The sequence below is a fragment of the Mastigoproctus giganteus genome, chromosome 10 (genome assembly GCF_048544385.1).
Source record: "Mastigoproctus giganteus isolate SK-2022 chromosome 10, ASM4854438v1, whole genome shotgun sequence".
Taxonomy (NCBI): Eukaryota; Metazoa; Arthropoda; class Arachnida; order Uropygi; family Thelyphonidae; genus Mastigoproctus; species Mastigoproctus giganteus.
In genome coordinates this window covers 102,215,412-102,234,767 of record NC_143584.1, presented here as the reverse complement: position 1 = coordinate 102,234,767, position 19,356 = coordinate 102,215,412, and the positions used below count along the sequence as shown (strand labels likewise).

Sequence of the window (19,356 nt, the reverse complement as noted above, 5' to 3'; positions counted from 1 at the left end):
GGAATTGGTAGCTATTTGAGAAGTTGAAGCTGATTGGGCAAGGTTTCTCAAACTGGAAAGTGGAATGCAGTGTGCTATCATCTGCAAAACTATGGATAGAATTTCCAGTCAATGGAAGAAGGTCATTAACATACAAGAGGAAAAGTGTGCGGGAAAGAACTGACCCTTGGGGAACACCACAATTAGTGGAGAAGTTAGAATACACAGAGCCATCTACCATCATCCTCAATGAGAAGTCAGAGAGAAAACTGGATAACCAATTACAAAACACAGTTGGCAAACCATAAGATGGAAGCTTGTTTGGAAGACCTTTATGCCAAACATGATTGAAAGCCTTTGAGATGTCAAGAGCAACTGCTTATGTTTCATCTAACTTTTCCATTGAATAAGCCAGAATATCACCAGTGGATCGACACTGATGGAATCCATACTGGCGATGGTTGATCAGACGGAAGGTTTCTAGGTAGTTTAAGTGTTGGTGGTTAATTGATTTTTCCATTACTTTAGAAAGAGTAGAAGTAATTGCAATGCGGCGATAATTGGATGCGTGGGATTTGTCACCCTTTTTTGGAACTGGCTAGATATGAGCAAATTTCAAGCAGAAGGAAAAAGACCTTTGGAATAAGAAAGTTAAAAAAAGCCGGGAAAGAACAGGAGTCAGTTCAGGAGCACAGGTTTTGTTAAGAAGTAGAGAAATACCATCGGGACCTGGAGCTTTCTTAGCATCAAGATTCGTTAAAATCCTTCTGACATCCTTTTGACGGAAGACCACATGAGGCATTGAATGGAGCGTGTTGGGAATGGTGGTAGGTGTTTTTCCAAGACCATTAATACATGAGTTAGAAGGAAAATGGGATGCTAGCAGGTCAGCTTTATCCTTGCCTGAAGTGACAACAGAACCATCTGGTTTTAGAGATGTGGGAGCAGAGATGGGCAAAAGTTGGGCCAATAATTTTGGAAAGAGACCAGAATGTTCGGCTACCATTAGGGCAAGAAGCAAGTTTTCTACTCTTAGCCTGTTCAAAATCTAGTTTGGGCTGATTAATAACTGCTTTACAATTGTTGCGAGCTTTGGTGTAGGCAGAAAATGAAATTGAAGAATTGGAAACAAGCCAATTACGATATGCAACATTCTTCTCCTGAACAGCCTTAGCACATTTATTGGAAAACCAAGGTTTAGATAAAGGACGAGATTTTAAAGTGGTACGTGGGATAAAGGATTCCATTCCTACAAGAATAATTTCACTGACGCGATCTGAGCAAACGTTGACATCAGAAGTTTTGAAACAGTAGTCCGACCAATGAAAAGAAATCTTGCAGGTTATTCGATTTTGCATTCTTGTAATGCCAAACAACACGAGGTTGGGAATAGCCATGAGATAAAGGCTCCATTGGAAAAGAGACAGTCACCAAGTTGTGATGTGAGGTGCCTAAAGGACCACTCACTTCAACCATATACTTAGAAGGGTTGTTTGTGAGAAAAAGATCATGTGTGTTGGCTGTATGGTGAGGATTGTCCGGTATTCTGGTAGGTAAACAATTGGTGTGAGGTCATTAGTAATTGCAAAAGCCTCAGCATCTCGACCAGCTGGATCTGTGCGACTAGAGAATGGAAGCCAGCGCCAACTGGAGATGTGAACATTAAAATCACCAAGAAAAATTATCTCACTGTTCGGAAAGTTGGACTGGTGAAAGTCAGGTTGCAAAGAGAGAAACCAAAGAGCTCCAAGTGATTAGTGGAGTTGGGAGAATGGTAGAGACAACAGATAGAATGAGGTAGAGAGATTTTAAGTGAGAAAAGATCAAAAAGAAGAGATTCCAAATTACCAGGTCTCTGACAGGGAATATCAGAACAGATATGTGCACAAGTGTACCACCTTTGAGGCAAAAGAATAATACGGCAAATAATTTGGGCAACTGAGATGAGCAGTGGTTGAATTAACTGAGATTCTGCCAGAAAAAGTACATGTGGTTTGGCAGACTGTAAGTGGAAATGGACATCATTGAGATTAGAATTGAGACCACATATATTTATGAAACGAACTAGGAAGTGTTTGGGAGGTTTAGATCCTTTCGCAGATAAGCTTGCTCTATTAATCTTTAAATTTTTCTTACTATTGAATACACTTCATAGTTTGTTCAATAGTAAGAAAAATTAAGGGGGAGGGGTGTGCTGTATGATTTAATGAAATTTTAGGATATGGTGTACACATAGTAAGAATTATGTTATGAAACAACAGGGATTACCTTTATTTTAGATATAGGAAACTTCTTTTCCAACCAACTTTCCTAGTCCAACAAGCTAATAATTCTTTGGGAAGGCGATATCAATTTTACAAAACATGCGGGACATCTTCCCCACTGTCAGAACCGTAGTGTTCAGACCCCTCGGTCTCAACATTGAGCGCTCAAGACTTCTGTCTTCAAACACCATACCTCTGGCAACAAGGAAACCATTACGTGGATTGACATAAAATTAAATAAAAAGAGAATAATCGCCCATATCCATTAAACATTTGAGACCCCTAAATTTAACTCTAATGTCCAGCTACAGGACCGAAGAAAATAATCGGTTCATATTTATTAAGCGGATTAGACCTTCAAAATTTAATTTCATGTCAATCCACGTAATGGTTTCCTTGCTGCCAGAGGTATGGTGTTTGAAGACAGCAGTCTTGAACGCTCAATGTTAAGACCGAGGGGTCTGAACACTACAGTTCTGACAGTGGGAAAGATGTCTCACATGTTTTGTAAAATTGATATCACCTTCCCAAAGAATTATTAGCATGTTGGACTAGGAGGGTTGGTTGGAAAAGAAGCTTCCTATATCTAGAATAAAGGTAATCCCTGTTTTTTCATAATATAATAGAATGTAGGAATTATCAAGCACTTAATAGCTCTCTATTATCAAACATAATAGGAATATACCCAGATGCTTGACCTAACATGGACTCAACAATGCTCCCCCTCACCCCAATCGCCATCTGGCAGAGTAGATTTAGCAACATTATACACTAGCTGATCCGGAAGCCTCCTAGAGAGTTACCAATAGGTTCGAACTAGTGGCCGGTTGTTGTTGTTATTTGGTTTTTAGGCGCATTAGCAACTAAGGCCATATTGCTCTGGGGATATGCAGTGGTCATTCTCTGACCGCATTTTCCTCCGTATTTGGTGGTCACGGTCTTGAATCCCAGTCTAATGAAGAAGTGTGTGCCACGCAGTGCTGCTCCCGCTCACCTGGCTACGGTGGCACCATAGTGGCCAGCCTGCGAACACTGTTTTAGAGCTGTACCCTTGAGATGTAAGGAAGTTTGGATCTTGCCGTGGTGTTCATCATAACCTTAAAAGACATCAGTCATACTGCATGATGACGAGATTGGGAAGGGTTGACCGGAACTTAGCTCTGGAGACTAAACATGGGTTCCACCACTTCAAGCCTAGCCTCGAATAAGCAAAGTGGTGGTATTGCACCGGTTGTTGAGTCATCTACCACCTAGTATTGCCTGGTAACACAGAGGGGTGACATTCCTCCATGTGGTGTGGGCGCCACACCTCTACCTCTGCTTACGTCGGTTCATACCTGGGTGGTCACTCACAGTGTGTTTGCGCATGGGGGGTTATATCCAGGATTACTAACAGTCTCACCATTGTGAAGGTGCAAGCAGAGGATTTGGCTGTTACACTGTCCGGACTTCGCCGAAATTTGGTCTACTTAATTTGAGTGTCACCCGAATATCAGTTCCATCAGCGTTTTAGACTCCCAGGTATCAAGCACAGCTTGTCTGGCATACTGAGAGAATGTTTGTGATAACCTCGAGGACCAACTAATGAGGACAGCCAAAATATATTTGGTATTTTTTGATTATCTGTTGTGATTATACACTCTTGTAATTTAAATAGGATAGAGCAACACACAGCAGAATTTGTTGCAGTGATTTTTTACACCTTTGAGGCATTACTGGATGTGTTTCAGTAAATCACTGGATCTTACCTGAAACAGTTTATAATCAATTAATTAAATTATGAAATAGCAACAATATAGATATATTCAAACAGTTACATAAATATGAATGAATAAATAATCCATGTAGGTTGGCTGGATAGGTGTGTGTGTGTGTGTGGTATTCAGTGTCATCATATCCATGTAATTATTTGCATCACAAAATTTAAATGTGCCAGATGAAAACTGAAAACAGATTTGGAATCAGTGTCTCCAAAGATCTGGTCCACATATTTTTTCCTGATGGAAAATACTTGTCAACATAGGTGGTAGATGACTCTCATCAACCGGTGCAACACCGCCACTTTGCTTATTGGAGGCTTGAAGTGATGAAACCCATGTTTCGTCTCTAGAGCAAAGTTTCCGACATCCCCCTGCCATACTTCTCCTTCAATCCATGCACGGTATTAAGTACTATAGGTTTTGATATCTTTCGTGTTTGGGGTTTTCATAAAAAAAAAAAAATTTTAAAAAAAAAAAAATTAGAATTTTTGTCCTCAGCAATGGATTCAGCATGTTATATGTGCAAATTGGCATCCCACAAATATATGCTCTAGGGAAGCTTGATTTATTTATTGCTTTTAGGTACACTTATTCATTAATATTTTCTTTTAACTTTTATTTTAAGTTATATTGAACTTGTAAAAAATTAATTTTTTCAAGGTTTAGAGAAGAGCAGCGATGAAGAAGAGGTTGCATTAATTTTAGACCCAGAAGCAGTTGTAAGTACTTGTAGTTGTATATTGTAAGAGGTTTCAGTTTTATTTATCTGCTTGTTTATCCTGCCAGCATTGGCTGTTGTTGTTATTGGTTTTAGGGTGCACCAAAATATTTTGGCCATATATCGCATCATTGTATTTTGTTCATACAAACGTGTGTGTGTTTGTATGAACAAAATTATCCTACTAAAACAAATGTAACCGTTTTATGCCAATGTTCCCAGGGAGATTTGTATGCTACTGGCTGAATTAGTTAGTATTAGTAATGGTAAATGATGCAAGAAAGCAAACTTATAAAGTATCAGCCAAAAAAAAAAAAAAAAGCCCACTGCACACTTCAATGTTGAGCCCGATCATGGGCTCAGTGCCTAACAAGCCAGAAGAACAATGGTATACGACATTACACACCACAAGATCCACATTTTTAAATCTCTGGCCTTTACAGCGTACTGTATCACATGACAATGGAAACTGGCGCCTCCGTAGCCAGGTGGGAAGGAGCAGTAGTGCGTAGCACACACTTCTTGATTTGACTAGGGTTCAAGCCAGTCGCCACCAACTACGGAGGATGCGGAAAGGTCAGGGAATGACCACCGCGTATCCTGGAGCAATATGGCCGTAGTTGCTAATGCTCCTAAAAAACAAACAACAATGACAATGTAAACTATGTGGAGATGGAGGTGGGGGGGGTCCCTGGTGTCATTTGACCCCAAACTCACTTTGCACACTTCATCTACCTATCCATACTATTCAAGAATTTGTCTAGTTCTTCCTTAAATTTATTCAAACCACCCACTTCCACAACAACATATGGAAATTTGCTCCAATTTTCAACACTCCAATTTATGCTCCCTTGTGTGTGTGTGTAATTTCAGAAAGAGGAAGAATGCCATCAACAGTTAGCTTACTCAATCCATTCAAGGGCTTAGATACCTCATTCTGAAGGGGCCTCCGTAGCTGGGTAGGCAGGAGCAGCAGTGCATAGCACACGCTTCTTGATTAGACCGGGGTTTGAGCCCGTGACCTTCCAAATACGGGAAGGTCAAGGAATGACCACCGCATATCCCCGGAGCAATATGGCCTTAGTTGCTAATGCTCCTAAAAATCAAACAACAACAACCTCAATATGATCTCCCTGCAGGTGCCTAGCCTCCGGACTCTGCAATTTGCATCATTGAAGTTGAAATAATTCATGATGAAACTGTACACCCTCCACCTGAGGCCAGCTATCTGATTGAAAGTTATCATTGTATGAAATAACATATTAACACAGTATTTACATGTGGATAAGAAAGCTACAGAATTTAAAATGCTAATAATGTGGATAGTATTCAGTATTTCTGATTGTGTTCTGATTTCCACCCCCCCATCTTCTAGTCAGTTCAGTGCTTTTAATTTAACGTCACATATAGTAAATCATCCATTAACTCTGGGGCTCACATCTGGTGAGTATGGGCTTGGCACACCCGGGGCCCTGAGCTGCATATCACCATTCTTCTCTTTCTTGGTGATTCCCTTCTCTCTCTTTCTCTCTCAGAGTAACTCAGGAATTTTTTTTTTTTTTTTTTTTTTTTGGCTGATGCAGCATAAGCCTCAGGCTTCCTTGCACCATATAGCTAATAATAATAATAATTTAATGGACTCCAAAAGTAATGGACAGCATCCAACATACCAGCCTTGTTGTCTGTATAGGACCTGATGACATAACTGCTCCTGCCTGATGGTATTTACTATCAGTTAAAATATTATCCTACTAAAACAAATGTAACTTGTAGATATATTGATGAGAGCTGGCCTTGGTTTTGTTTCATATCGGAATGAAAATCGTTATGGAAACCAAAATATTGTATGAAGCATTTTTCTTCTCTTTTATGATCATTGGAGTAACTTGAAAGTCTTCTTCTTTGTCTTCACCTTTTCCCACGTTATATGGGGTCGGCATTTATTTTAAGTTATATTGGAGTAACTTGAAAGTATTGTGCCTAATTTATATTTACAGTTCCTTCTGTTTATGAAGAAACTATAAACAAACTAAATTCATATAATGCAGAGGGTCCAGTTTAGAGTGAAATCTAGTGAATGAGAAGAGAAATTTTGCTGTCATGGGAAATTGGTGTACAGTACTGCAATTTACTCAGTATCGCCAACAAGGTTTCCATTACATTGCTTTTCTGTAGTTTCCATTGCAATTTGAAACTTTATCTTCATTTTTCTTTGTCATAATGGCATATTGTAACATTCTAGCAATTTTGGCAACTACATGTATTTCTTTTGAACTTAACAGAGTCAGATTTGATGAACAGGCCTTCCACCATATGGGCCATTCATTTGAGGGTTTTATTGTACAGGGTGTATGAGAATTATGCTTACAACTTTACTTTGAATAACAACTTTATAGAAAGACTTAGAATTGCTGTTCAGGCAAAATCTAAGAAAGAAAATTTCAAAGTTTTTTTTTTCTGAAAGTCACAAACACTCAATGTGGGCACCGTTAGTCAGGCACAAAATATCCAAGTGATATTCCAATTCCTGCCATGTACGCTGCAGCATGTTTGCTCAACATTTTCAATTTCAGCTGCAATTCTTCAAATCTTTAATGTTAGTCACCACCAGTACACATGGTCTTTAACATACCCCCATAGAAAGAAATCACAGGGTATGATATCTGGTGATTTAGGTGGCCAAGGTATGGGACCACCACGCCCAATCCATCGGTTCAGGAATTTCTGTTGAGAGACTCGCACACAATCAAGCCCCAGTGTGGCAGGGTGCCAACTTGCTGGAAGAATAAATCAGGTTGTAGTTCTTCTTGCTGTGGATAAAAAAAAAAAAGTTTTCCAGTGTGTCTAGGTAGAAGTTAGAATTGGCCGTTGATTTGACGAAGAAAAAGGGACTAATCACAAGATCATGAAACAGGCTGCACCACACACTAACTTTGGGGCTATCTGTAATGTGTTCTATCATGATGTGTATGTCCATATACCGATACTCATTGAAAATTTAAAAGTTTTTCTATAAGATTAGACCTTCAATATAATTCTTATACACCCTGTATTATGATCATTAAAGTAGTACCTTTTTTTTTTTTTAATATTATTTATATTTTAATTTTGTAATCTATGAAAAGTTCTGAGACCATACTTGTTATTTGGAATCTGAACTGGCTGGAGTGTTCTTAGGCACACTAGCTTTTGAAATAGTAGCCTTTATATGTAATATCTTTCTTGGAATATTGTTCTGTCGCATCTGAACACATGCAGCAGGCCTTTTTTTTTTTTTTTTTTTTCTAATGCTTTTCAGCACAGCTCCTATGGCTCTGTTTATTTATTTATTTTATTTATTTATTTTTTTACCTCCATATTGCCACCAAAATGTCTACTGTCCCGCCTTTTGGTAATTTCATAAATTTCCCTTAAAAAAAAAAAAAAAAAAAACCAATTTACCTAGCTGACCTGACCCGAGCCCACCCCGAATTGTTTTTCAAATTCATTGCCCATACCCGACCCACCCAAACTGATTTTTATCCCAGCCTGAGTGAAACTTTTATTATAAATAAAATTACTAGCATTAGTTTCTGAAGTTTAATAATAATAAAAAAAATAAACTTTCAGATTCAGAATTCAATATTAATAATCATATAACAATAATAATTATCAATATTAATTATAAAAAGAAAATGTAATAAATTTTCAATTTACCATATTTAATATAATTCCAAAACAAATATCGATATCCACCTCTACCAGTCACCTTCTCTTCACACGCTTTTTATTGCAAATTGTTGTACAGAAATAAAATAGTCAACGCTGTTGGTACTTAAATTGGTTTGACACTCTTGCACTGCTAATCTGGCTGCATCTAAAATTTCTTTCGGAGCTTGCACTGCTGGTGATCATTTCTTTTATGGAAATTTCCATAAAAGAGTACAAATTTTGGTGAATTTTGGAGACATTGGCAAAGTGTGCCTTTTTGGTCAATTAAAAGTGTCAATAGACAAATATGAGGAGCGGTACGAAAGTAATGCCTCTTATTTTTTCCTCAGAAAATTTAATTCCTACAACTAGGCCTTTTACATCAATTAATCCTCAATCAATAAACACAGATATTTTTCCACAAAGTCACCATTTTTTATGCATTTCTGCCATCTCTGAGTCAGGTGCTGTATTCCAATCCTGTAAAAATCTTTACCTTTGCTCCGGAGGGCTTCATGAATACTTCTTTAGCTAGTTGTCATCCACAAAATGGGTTCCATGGAATGCATCCTTCAGCAGGCTGAAGAGGTGATAGTTGGAAGATCCAAGATCCAGGCTATGAGAGAGGTGAGGAAGAACAGTGCACCCCAGTTTTGAAATGGTCTCCAACGTCCACAGACTGGTGTGGGGTTGTGCATTGTGATGAAGAAGAGAAGAACCTCATTAAGGTTTTTGTCCGGTCAAGCTCTACAGATGCAGGCTTTCAACTTTTTCAACATTTCCTCATATTGATCTGAGTTGATTGTTGTGCCATGCTCCAAGACATCCTCAAGTAAGACCCCATCTTTGTCCCAAAATGCTGTCTCCATGACTTAAACTGACAGAAAGCTGTCTTTTGACCTGCTTCTTGTACTGTGAATTTTGATGATGCTACTCCATCAACCATCTCTTCATTTCAGAATCATAATGGTGGACTCAGGTTTTGTCACCTGTGACTATGTGTGAAAGAAAAACCTCTCCTTCACTTTCATAGTGGTGGAGAAGTTCCTCATAGATGACTTTCCGCACTTCTTTGTGCTCATGTGTCAGCATTTTTGGGACCCTCCGGTGGCAAACCTTGTTGGTAGCCTAGTTCCTTTATGATGGTTATCAGAGCAGGTTTCCTTATATCTACTACATTGCACAATTCGTGTGTTGTGTTATGATGCGGCAGTCCTCTTTGATCAGCACATCAATCCAGCTCTTGTTGTCTGTTGTCACTGATGTTACTGGTTTCACACATTGTCAACAATGCCACTTTCCCCACTCTTAAAGTGGCTTACCCAATGTCTCACCATAAACATTTTTGATACGCATATGGATTTTGATAGGCATCACTTCTTCCTTTCCTTGGTAAGAAATTCAGTCCCCACTCTGTGTTTGATACGTATATCTGTAACATCCACCCTTTTGAACTATCCATGTGCTGCACTCATGAGACTCATCACAGCGCCACTCAGTATGGTGAAACTAGAGACCTCTGGTGACACTCAAAATGATCTGTGGCACCACATTTGAAAGCAAAAAATTAGGAGGCATTACTTTTTGTGCACTTAAGAATTTAAATACATAAAAAAATAAATAAATAATATATATATATGTGAGAAATAACCCAAAAAAGTCCGAAATGTTTGGAATAACAATTATTTGTACCCAACATGACCCCAAACCTCGTTTATATGACCTGTCTAGACCTGGCTTCGAGGGCTGGGTTAGACAGAGGGGCCAGGCCCGAGCCCATGCAGATCTCTTCTCTGTGGCTTTATAATCCTTCCTAATCCTTTTAAATGGCTTCCACCCACCCCTATTGCAGTGGGAAATGGTGAGAATCAGTCTGAAGATGAGCTGTAGGAAACATAACTAGGCTCACTTGTGTAAATGTTACACAATTAAAGGCATGGGAGTGAAATATATACAGTGGCATTTTGATCATGGCTTTATTAACAGTTACTGACCTCATATGTAGTTTATTGCCCTTGATCCAACCTCTATTCTTTCTTTGAGGGTACTGGAAGTACAATGACACTGGATTATTTTATATGTTATATACCTTATACCCTGGGAGATTGTTTTATCCTCAAGCAGTTACCATTATTATGATGTAATAAATATATAATTATTACATCATAATAATTACATATTTTCAGCCTATAAGGCAACCAAGGGGATTTGTCCTGCTTTTCCAAAATTTTAAACGTAATTGTTTATATATCAGTTTCTGTTGTTTCCAGTTGTAGGAATTCATTTTTCTGCCTTTAACTAGTTATATGAAATATGACTATAAAAGGCATTCACATTTGTAGTACTGACAAAACCACTTAGTACATAGCAGATGCTAAGAAGATAATTATGGCAGCTGAGCATTATTTCTCTTCCTTCTCTTCTGTCTATAAGCAGTTTTAGTGGTGCAAATTTTGAGTGCTCCCACTGTGCTATCCTGTATTTTTCTCTCCTCTTGGCTAAAAAGCAGAGTTCGATATGGACAGGCAATTTGCATTGTGTTGGGGGGGGGGTAATCTGCCTTGCAGGCTCCATCATGGATGCGGTGCTATTTTCATTACTAGTTCATTGTGTTCATAATTTTGAGAATTTTATTCTTTAAAAGAAATATATAAACATATAAAACAAAGCATACAGAAGAAACTTAAAAAGTTATTGATGCTATCATAATTTGGTTAAGTTAATAGCAAACTATCAATTTACTGAGTATTAAAAATTTCTGTTATACTAAAGGCATTTTTTCTTGAGGAAGAAAAAAAGCGCCAAAATTTAACAGAATTTTTTGAACCATTAAATGACTCATACTTCCATTGGTCCATAAGCAGCAACTAAAAATTAAGTGTTCTGAAAATTGCATGAGTTACATGCATGCATGAGATGACCAAAATGATGCATTGAAGGAAAATTTCTCTTAAATGCTTTCCAAATTTTAAATGGTTACAAATTCAAGGTGAGGAAATGATATAATTTCAACATAAAATATTTCATATGTATGAAATAATTTGTGAATACTTAAAAAAACAAAAAAAAAAAAAAAAAAAAAACAAAGTCGAACCCTTCAATAAATTCAAATTTATGAATTGGATATTAAAAATAAATATAAAAAAGAAATTGAATAAAAATATTATTGATTTGGAATTTAAAATTTAAAAATTTATTATTTAGTTGGTTTCCTTTGCTTAAAAATTTTATTTTAGACGAGTTGAAAGAGAGGAAGGATGATTAGCTGAAGAGATCTTGTTAAGGTTGGTGGTTATTGTTTTTTCTCAGTTGTTTAAAGAGACCATGGAAATGTAAGGTGCCTCCGTAGCCAGGTGGGAAGGAGCAGCAGCAGTGCGTAGCACAAGCTTCTTGATTAGACCGGGGTTCGAGCCCGTCACCACCAAATACGGAGGATGCGGAAAGGTCAGGGAATGACCACCGCATATCCCGGAGCAATATGGCCTTAGTTGCTAATGCTCCTAAAAATCAAATAACAAACAACAACAAGGAAATGTAAAAATTATCAAATATTTTTTTTTGTTTGCCATTCTGCAACATTCATGAATATGTTTGGAAATTCACGAATCATTATTCAAAGTTTTTATAACTGACCTGGGGTGCAATGCCAGACCAGTATTGAGTTCTCATATTTTATTTTAGAAAAATATATAATTTACCATCATTGCACTAAAATCTATTTTCTTGGAAAATTAATTTTCCTGCAGTATAGTTTTATTACATCACTTTAATTAGAGTACACATTTAGAATGGTACCTCATCCTGCTAGTGTTCACTTGGCCAGGTGGACAAAACTGTGTGGATGTTAAAACCATTACAGGCCCCACTTTGGACTCCAGATATATCCAGTAACAATAACTTACAAATGTAGCGTACAGCTAATTGAGCTGTAAGAAATTAGAAATATACTTACTAATCTATAGAGAGCTTTAGAAATCCACATTTTTTATTTTCTTTCTCAAAACTGGGCTGGTAAACTGGTTAGGATAGGGTGAAATGGAAAAAACTGGCTCCCTTAAAACTCCCTAAGATCTTACATCCCCAGAAAGCCACTGATTGTTGTCAGATCCAGACATATAAGATGTAAAAATGAGGACCCTAATCTTCACAGCCAAATGTTAAAAAAACTGACAAAATGAGATAACTGGCAAAAACTTTTTTTTTTTTTTGATAGTTCATGGCAAAAGTGAAATAGCAGTTTCCTGATGTTATTTTTGCCATTTGGAATCCAGAAAGAACTGGAGAGCATTGCTGGATCACCAAATGTGGTTAAACAAGTCAAGTCAGGAGATATAGAGACTGCTAATCCGAGATGCTCTGCACACCTAATGAAAGTTACCTGCTTTGGAAGGCTTCATCGTAATCCTTCAAAAAGAATAATTTCAAGCTGGGACCTCCTTGTTGCTTCTGAAGATGAGATGCTAAATGAGCTATTAGATCAAGGTGTTGAGATTAGGAGTATCTCTACTAATCAAGATGGTAACCTCATTCCTACTTTGAACTTAATCAACGTTCAACTCACCATAATGCTCTATATCCATTAAAACTGGATACCTACACTACAAAAATGAGAAAATATGTCACCTACTAGGAAAAAACACGATGTACCTTACAAACTCCTTAAAAAAAATCCATTATATGCCCAAGTCATCTGCAAATAGCAGTCAGGTGAAACGTATACTTAACAGTAACTCCAATTGTCTTTTCTCAGATCATGCAAGAAAATTACTCATCTCTCATTTGCAGTGTGGAAAGTTTCTCATATGGTACTGAGAAACTTTCTACACTGCAAATGAATATAGTTAGTGAAACCCCATTAGATGATAGCATGCTTGAAATATATGTTGAAGATAACATGGATACTAGAAACCAAGTGTTCCCAAAAAAACACAAAACAAAGCAAGACAAAACACAAGCCTTCAGGTCTTTAGAAATAATCTGAAGGCACAATAAGAAGTAAACAATAGATACACTCATTGATTGGAACTGCCTCAGTTTTCCATACCAGTGTCACAGATTTTTGTGATCTCATATCTCAATATGTGCTATTAGGTCTGTGTTTACAGGAGACATTTTAAACCAATCAATGCCACAAGGATGCACAAATATACTATCTTAAGAAAAGATTGAATCCAGCAAAGTGCAGCTTATGTTGGAGTTGTAGTTGTCATCAACCTGTACATACCCATCAAACATGCCACTCAACATGTCCCTAGAGGTTATAGCTGTCCAGATTGCTGTAGTATGTACATAACAACCTGTCCTTTTTATATAGAGTATAATCTTAACAGATGCCATCACACTTTGTGAGGAAAAGACTATGTGGATTGTTGAGGCCAACTAATTAAATCCGTAGATGGCAATCTCACCCTCCTCAAAGAAACTTGTGCATATTCCATCGCCCACATATGTGCGTATTCTGTGAGGTACTGATATTGTGATTGAAACTAGTTTATCCTCTTCACAGTGACCACTTTATAATGCTTATTAAACGATTTGGTCCTTGAGGTTGTCACAGACATTCTCTCAAATATGCCAGATAAGCTGTACTTGTTATATGAGAGTCTAAAACGCTGATGGAACTGATATTTGGATGACATTCAAGTCAAGTGGACCCAATTTTGGCGAAGTCCGGACGGTCTGTGACAGCCAAATCCTCTGCTTGCACCTTTACGATGGTGGGACTGTTAGTAATCCTGGGTATAACCTCCATGCACAAGCACACACACTGTGTGTGTGACCACCCAGGTGTGAACCAACGCAAGTAGGGGTCGAGGTGTGGCACCCACACCACATGGAGAAATGCTGCCCCTCTCTGTTAAAAGGCAGTACTAAGTGGTAGATGACTCTCATCAATCGGTGCAATACCACCACTTGGCTTATTGGAGGCTTGAAGTGGTGGAACCCATGTTTAGTCTCCAGAGCTAAGTTCCGGTCAACCCTTCCCCATCTCTTCCATCGTGTAGTATGATTGATGACTTTTGAGGTTATGATGAACATCGTTGCCTGATCCAATCTTCCTTACATTTTGAGGGTACAACTCTAAAACGGTGTTCATAGGCCGGCTGCTAGTTAGTACATTGGACCGAACCTATTGGTAACTGTCTAGGGCCGACCGGGAATGCCAGGTGGGCAAAGTGCCTGCTTGGCAACCCAAAGATCGCGGGTTTGAATCCCGCCTCGGGCTCGGATCAGAATAAAATTCAAAAACCTTGGGAGGGTCATTATGGCCACAGAAGCCGATGCTCCAATAACTAACAAAAAAAAAAAAAAAAAAACTCTCTAGGAGGCTTCCGGATCAGCTAGTGTATAATCTTGCTACCTCTACCCTGCCAGATAGTGACTGGAGGGAGTTCGATTAGTGTGTATGTGGGGGTGGGGGGCCTTGTCGAGGCCACGTTATGTCAAGGATCTGGGTATATTCTTACCCTGTGTATGCCATATCCCAAAATTTCATTACTTCATACAGCATGCCCCACCCACTACATATGCACAAGTACCACCTTTGAGACGAAAAGATCTAAACCTCCCAAACACTTCCTAATTCATTTCACAAATATGCGTGGTCTCAATTCTAATCTCAACGATGTTCATTTCCACTTGCAGTCTACCAAACCCCATGTACTTTTTCTGACAGTCTCTGTTATCGGTTGATTCAACTACTGCTCATCTCAGTTGCCCAAACTATTCGCTGTATGATTCCTTTCGCCTCAAAGGTGGTACTTGTGCATATGTCTGTTCCGATATTCCCTGTCAGAGACTTGGTAATTTGGGATCTTCTCTTTTTCGATCTTCTTTGGCTTAAAATCTCTCTACCTCGTTGTGTCAAATTCATCTATTGTCTCTACCATTCTCCCAACTCCACTAATCACTTGGAGCTCTTTGCAACTTGACTTTCTCCAGTTCAACTTTCCTAACAGTGAGGTAATTTTCCTTGGTGATTTTAAATGTTCACAATTCCAGGTGGCTTCCATTTTCTAGTCACACCGACCCAGCTGGTTGAGATGCTGAGGCTTTTGCAATTACTAATGACCTTGCACAGATTGTTCATTTACCTACAAGAATACCTACTTGATCTGTTTCGCACAAACAACTCTTCTAAGTACATGGTCGAAGTGAGAGGTCCTTTAGGCACCTCAGATCACAACTTGGTGATCGTCTCTTCTTCAATGGAGCCTTTATCTCATGGCTATTTCCAACCTCATATTGTTTGGCATTACAAGAATGCAAAATGGGATGACATGCGAGTTTTCTTTTCCTCGGTCGGATTACTGTTCCAAAACTTCTGATGTCAATGTTTGCTCAGATCGTGTCAGTAAAATTATTCTTGCAGGAATGGAATCCTTTATCCCACACTCCACTTTAAAATCTCGTCTTTTAAATAAACTCTGGTTTTCCAATAAATGTGCTAAGGCTGTTCAAGAGAAGAATGTTGCATATCCTAATTGGCTTGTTTCTAATATTCTAGTTTCATTTTCTGCCTACACCAAAGCTCGCAACAATTGTAAAGCAGTTATTAATCAGTCCAAACTAGAGTTTGAACAGGCTAAGAGTAGAAAACTTGCTTCTTGCCCTAATGCTAGTCGAGCATTCTGGTCTATTGCTAAAGCTATTGGCCGCAACTTTTGCCCATCTCTGCTCCCACCTCTGTTCAAATCAAATGGTTCTGTTGTCAATTCAGCCAAGGATAAAGCTGACCTGCTAGCATCCCATTTTCTTCCAACTCATGTAATAACGATCTTGGTAAAACACCTCCCACCAATCCCAAAATGCTCCATTCACTGCCTTATGTGGTCTTCCATCAAAAGGATGTCAGAATGATTTTGACGAATCTTGATGCTAAGAAAGCTCCAGGTCCCGATGGTATTTCTCCACTTGTTCTCAAAACCTGTGCTCCTGAGCTTACTCCTGTTCTTTGCCGCCTTTTTTTACTTTCTTATTCCAAATGTGTTTTCCCTTCTGCTTGGAAATTTGCTCATATCCAGCCAGTTCCTAAAAGGGTGACAAATCCCTACCATCCAATTATCGTCCAATTGCAATTACTTCTACTCTTTCTAAAGTAATGGAGAAATCAATTAATTGCCAACTCTTAAACTACCTAGAAATCTTCCATCTGATCAGCGATCGCCAGTATGGATTTCGTCAGTGTCGATCCACTGGTGATATTCTGGCTAATGTTACCCATTTATGGACTAATTCAATGGAAAAGTTTGGTGAAACACAAGCAGTTGCTCTTGACATCTCAAAGGCTTTTGATTGTGTTTGGCATAAAGGTCTTCTAAACAAGCTTCCATCTTATGGTTTGCCAACTGTGTTTTGTAATTGGTTATCCAGTTTTCTCTCCAATCGCTCACTGAGGGTGATGGTAGATGGCTCTGTCTTCTAAATTCTCCACTAATGCCGGTGTCCCGCAAGGTTCAGTTCCTTCCCCCACTCTTTTCTTCTTGTATATTAATTACTTTCTTCCATTGACTGGAAATCCTATCCATAGTTTTGCTGATGAAAGCACATTGCATTCCACTTTCCATTTTGAGAAACCTTGTCCTGCTCAATCGGTGTCAACCCTCGAATATCTGCTACCATTCCTTAAATGCCCATCTCCAGGTAATTCTCCAGTGGGGCAAAGACAACTTAGTTGATTTCATTCCTTCTAAAAATCAGTCTTGTCGTATATCTCGCAAAAAGGATTCTTCTGCTCCTATGCTTATCTTTGGTGACACTCCGATTTCTAGGCAAAATGATATATCTCTTTTGGGAATTACCCTGACTTCCAATCTCTCTTGGCACAAGCACATCACAAATATTGCTTCCTCTGCATCTAAAAAAACTTGGTTTTCTCTTTTGCTCTTGGCATTACTTTTCTTCCAAACAGCTCTCTTCACTCTGTACAAATCGTAAATCCACCCTACCATCGAATACTTTTTCCACATCAGGCTTCTTGATTCCGCTGAGAAGAGGCAGTTAGGTTAATTAATGATTCATCTCTTCTACAGATATTTCCATGGGCACTGTTCTTCTGAATTGGCTTCTACAATTCCCTCTCTCTCTTTCAAAACAGTCCGAACATGTGCCGCCACCAGCCAACATCCACTTACTGTCCAACTTCAAACTCACAGAACCAACTTTTCATCTTCCTCGTTTATCGATTCAACTGCCGTTTTCTGGAACAACCTTCCTTTTTACGTATTTCCTGAAAATTGCAATCTACAGAAGTTCAAGTAAAATGTCAACAAATATCTTCTTTCATCTTCTCACCTTCCAACCCAAACACGGTACTAAGTACTATAGGTTCTAATACCTCTCGTGTTTGGGGTTTACATAAAAAAAAAATATATATATATATTTGTGTGTGTGTGTGTGTGTGTGTGTGTGTGTGTGTGTGTGTGTGTGTGTGTGTGTGTGTGTGTGTGTGTGTGTGTGTCCATACACAATTTTTTTATAAAATTTATATACCTAATAAGCTGAAATACATGCACATTTGAAATTTTTCCAATTTCATGGTCTTTTAAAATAGAAAAGGTTAAGAGACATGTTTTTTGTTGTATGTATTATATGTAAACATCTAAAATGTTTTTTGTAATTCTCTGCAAATTAATTTTTTTTTTGTCATTTTGAAAATAAAAGGTGTAAATCACATGTTTTACCATTTTTCATTTGTTTATTGAAATGTACGTATTATAAGGATTGAATTCTGTTAAGAAGAGATGAAATATTGGGATTTTTTAAGAAAAAAAATCCATGCATATTTCAGAAATTAAAAAAATGAAAGTTGGGCTTTAGGTGATTTTTCGACCCCCCTCCATTTTTGCTACATTTTAGGATGCTACCCTGCTGTGTGAAGAAGCCCTGAATAGCAAAGATTAATATAAGATCGTTACAAGTATAATAAATAATCACAAATCTGAAATATATTAAGACCACTGAAGTTGATTGGAGGGTAAAGATCATGATATTTTTCTCAAATTCTTATAACAGACTAGATGTATATAGTACATTCAAAAAGTTCCTGAAAATGCATGCTTGTATTTAAATGTTTTGCACTGTGGCTGTAAGGTTTTGTGGGGTGTTGATGTTGGTGCTAGGGCTTACAATACGGAGATCCCGGTATTCAAATCCCTGTATTTATACAAAAATACCGGTTTTTTGGTACTAATTTAAAAATAATTGTTTATGCTTTATTCACATAAAGGTTATAAAATCGACAACAATAAATCATACTGCTGAATTTGCAAATGAGGGATTGTTACACAATACAAATGCAATGGAAACCTGAAAACATCATGAAACTGTAAGACAAAATCTTACAAATATATTTCTCTTAGTAAGTATAGTGTGTGTAGAAGTAAAGCACTTAAGGAATAACGAAAAAACATCATTACTGAAATATTTCCGTAACCTGAAAACATCATGAAACTGTAAGACAAAATCTTACAAATATATTTCTCTTAGTAAGTATAGTGTGTGTAGAAGTAAAGCACTTAAGGAATAACGAAAAAACATCATTACTGAAATATTTCCATTAGTGGGAGTAGGCCTAGTAGGGCAATTAAGGAATATGGTGGACAATGGTATGGCAAGTGCTGAAGGGTTAAAATTAAGATTCTGAACAATAGTTGAATTCCTCTATTACACCACTACTATTTGAAGATGAGGTACTTAGTGCATTTTGGGAAAGGGTGTTGGTATGGAGCAGTTCAAAGGTATTGTGAATAGGTAATCTTGAGGTAAAAGTAGTAGTAGTAGTAGTAGTAGTGGCACATGATGCAAGAAAGCAAGTGTAGGAGCTTATGCAGCATCAGCCAAAAAAAAATCACACCATTCCCTCCAAATGCCTGTCCAGTTCCTCCTTAAATTTATTTAACCTATCAACTTCCACAACGACAGATGGAAGTTTGTTCCAGCAATT

General features: G+C 37.9%; 1 protein-coding gene across 6 annotated transcripts in view; it reads left to right on the top strand.

Moving 5' to 3' along the window:
• sds22 (protein phosphatase 1 regulatory subunit sds22) overlaps positions 1-19,356 on the top strand; it is a 289,557-nt gene that overhangs the window by 78,343 nt on the left and 191,858 nt on the right. For all 6 annotated transcript variants that reach the window (XM_090383791.1, XM_090383788.1, XM_090383790.1 and 3 more), the window contains exon 4: positions 4,664-4,722. In XM_090383791.1, coding sequence (XP_090239917.1) covers positions 4,664-4,722 — 59 coding nt within the window. The remainder of the gene's footprint in view (positions 1-4,663; positions 4,723-19,356) is intronic.